Here is a 3,145-nt window from a genome sequence, read left to right on the forward strand (position 1 = left end):
ACTACCTGCTGCCCGACGTGCACGACGGCGTGCGCTACCGCCTGTGCCTGCAGCCGCTGCCGCTGCGCGCCGAGCCCGCCGCCGCCGCCGCCCCAGAGCCCTCCGGGCCCGCCGAGTGCGTGGAGTTCGCTGCCGAGCCCGCCGGCATGCGGGAGATCGTGGTGGCCATGACGGCGGTGGGCGGCTCCATCTGCGTCATGCTGGTGGTCATCTGCCTGCTCGTGGCCTACATCACCGAGAACCTCATGCACCCGGCTTTCGGGCGCCCCGGCCTGCGCAGGCAGCCTTGAAGCACCAGGCGGCCGGCCCGGCCCCACCGGGGCTCTGCCTGCCCGAGATTGGCGCCCGCTCCCCACTCCTCGCTCCTGCTCCCTCCTTAGGATCTCCACGCAGGGCCTGCTGGAGACCGGTAGGGCCCCGGCCCGCTAGGGCCTTGGAGTCATTCATTGCACGACCTTCCTAGCCCGGCATCCGCCTCCCAGACTCCAACTCGGGACTGACCCTTGGGCCTGCGCGGGGGTGCCAGCCTCGTCCAGGGCTCTCCCTGCTCTCCAGAGGCCTTTATAGGGGCCGTCAGGACATACAGCCCCGTTTAGCAAGAGCCATTGGCATCCCCGGGTCATCACCCTGCGCCTGCAGCCTGTGCCGAGTTGGAAAAAACAGGCTGTCGTCATTGCTTGGTCACTGTGTGCTTTGCCGACTTGGGGAGGCCCTTGGAGCCTGTCCTCTCCCCACCTCACCCCAGTGGGCTTAGATTAGCGTTGTGCCTTAGTGTCTTGGGCCCACTGTGGGAGCCAGCCACCCGTCCTGTGCCGTCCAAGGGGGTCTGTGGCCCTGGCACTGGCTGGCTTGTGTGTGCTTCCGGCCAGAGCCTCCTGGGAAACCCCCCCCTTCAAGCTCTGCAGGAGCCTCAAGTGTGGGTAAGCAGCGTCCGGTGTTGTTTCCCTGCCTGGCCGTCTGACAGGCTGGGAGCCATGATGTAGCACGCCAGGTGGACCCGGCCTCTGATCTTCGTGTCCAGGGCCGAGTGTCCTCTGACCTTGGGGGAAGCTGGCAGTTCTCCAGGGCTGCCTCTCATTTTCTTTTGTGGGTGCTGATTCTGATGAGGGCTTTCCATGGTGAGTGGGGGCAAGTGGCTGGGAAGAGAGGGCTCGTCTCAAACGACAGTGTTGTATCCAGAGAGCAGAAGAATTGATGCTGGCCTCCTCGCCCAGCACAACTGGCCACTGTGGTCTGGATCCACGCCTCAACCGCAGCATGATGGACAGCACCGTCCCACCCGTTACTCGCGCTGGCAGCCAAGAAAGAGCCTAGAATCTGGCTGGTGATGCTGCTACCCACTGGACTGAAGGCTGGCCCTGTCCCTTCCTGGGAAGACCCGAGCACCCTGGCCAAGGTTGCTTCCTGAGCTGGTCACCTGGCATCACCGGGAGGGGTAAGGTGTACTTGGCTCTCCTCGAGTCCCTGACTGTGACCATCCTGGACCTGGCACTTCTGGAGTCACTGTGGCTAACCCCTCCCCACCCTCCCCCCGGTGACCACCAGCGACCCCAGGTCCTGGCTGGTGCCCCCACAGTGCCCACTCCCTACCTCTCTGTCTTTGCTCGGCCTGCCCCTGGCATGGCGCTGGTCAGGCGTGAGCCTGGTGTCAATGTCTAAATGTCCATCATTTTAGACCAAAACCACTGGCTTGTGTGCTTACTGGGGAGAAGGGAGGGAAGAGTGCAGGGTGAGGGAGAAGTGGGCCCCTTTTTCCCGGTTCCGAGGCACCCTGTTTCAGGCAGAGGGACAGGCAGTTCTGTCCACCCTCAGACCTTGGGAAAGCATCTTTTCCTGGGCCTGCTGTTAGGTAGCATTTGCTGCAGTTAGAAATAGCCCAGTCTCATGGGTGACCCAGTTGAGCTGCGACATGTGGTAATTAGGCAGCTCCAGGAGGGTCCCCTCCCCAGCCTGGGCCTTCCCATGCAGGCTTGAGCTGGATAGAAGGGGGACCTCAGGCCGCTGTGTGGGGCGTGCACCAGACCACCACCCACCCTCCCAAAAGCCCTCCCCCTCCTTGTCTGCCTTTGAGATCCTGGAGCCCTTGTGACCCTGAGGATCAAAAGCAGCTGGGGGCGGGCCAGGCTCTGAGGAGTGACTCATCCCTTTGGAGGGGGCGGGGTGCAGCAGTGTGTCTGGACAGCCGGGGCAGAAGTGGGAGGGGCTCTGCTTCTAGCAGCCTTCATTCGGGCTTCCTAAGGGCCCTTTGCCTGCTGCAACCCCTCTTGACCTGCTGTGCACTTAGGCGTCTCCACACGGTAGCAGTGAGAGCCCTTGGACGCCCTGCTTTAAGGAACCGGGGCATCCATGCCCAGCTCCGGGGTGCAGCTGGGTTGCAGGACTGGAGCCACTGTGAGGTTCTGTGAGGCCTGCTCTCATCTCTTTCTTCCCCTCCCCTGACCCTCCACCTGGATGGGGGCCCCTCTGTGGGCTTGGGCTCATACAGCTGGAGCCACAAGCCTGTCCTGTCAGCGGCTCTGCAAGGCTGATCAGCAGGGACATGCGGCCTTCTGCTCCACAGGGGTTCATTCCAGGGGCGTCTTGAAGGACTTGAGTCCAGCTTTGGGTTTGCAGAGGGGGAGCTGAGCAGCCCTGCCCCCGCATGGTCCATCCAGTGTGTGAGCCTGGGTTTGGGAGATGCCCTGGAGCTGGTGCCCGGGCCGAGCACTTCTGCTGCTGAGCTCACTGCCATCCTCCGAAGCTGCTGCTTTCCCCAGTGGCCCACCGTTGTCCCAGGGGTGCTGGGGACACCCAGGCTCCTAACCCACCCTGTCCACTTGAAAGACCGTGTACCTGTCGGGACCTTCCCCATCCTTACCCCCTCTGGAAGAGCCTCCTTTTCCTGCCCCCTTCTCTCCCTCTTTCTGTCCTCATCATGGTCTCGGCTCTGACGTGTGGCCAGTGATAGACATGCCATTCTCCTGGAGCATCTTCATGGCTTCCCTGTGCCCTGCAGCCGGGGTCCAGATGCCTCATTTGTTGGTTGAGACTTTGCCTTTCTCATTGGTGCCCAAAGATACGTCGGCTTACGATTTTTTTTTTTTTCCATGAGAGTAGTCATTTATTAGCAGACCAGATTACAAAAATTATCATGGTAGATACCTTA

The 3,145-nt window shown here is 61.8% G+C and overlaps 1 protein-coding gene across 1 annotated transcript; it reads left to right on the plus strand.

Moving 5' to 3' along the window:
* Window positions 1-3: 3 nt before the first annotated feature.
* Window positions 4-1,697, plus strand: LOC117798185 (fibronectin type III domain-containing protein 10-like; the record flags this gene model as incomplete). The annotated part of the gene is made up of 1 exon (XM_034650600.1): window positions 4-1,697. A coding segment is annotated over one exon (287 nt), but the record flags the coding sequence as incomplete, so codon positions are not given.
* Window positions 1,698-3,145: the final 1,448 nt, after the last annotated feature.

The sequence above is a fragment of the Ailuropoda melanoleuca genome, unplaced genomic scaffold (genome assembly GCF_002007445.2).
Source record: "Ailuropoda melanoleuca isolate Jingjing unplaced genomic scaffold, ASM200744v2 unplaced-scaffold28249, whole genome shotgun sequence".
Taxonomy (NCBI): domain Eukaryota; kingdom Metazoa; phylum Chordata; class Mammalia; order Carnivora; family Ursidae; genus Ailuropoda; species Ailuropoda melanoleuca.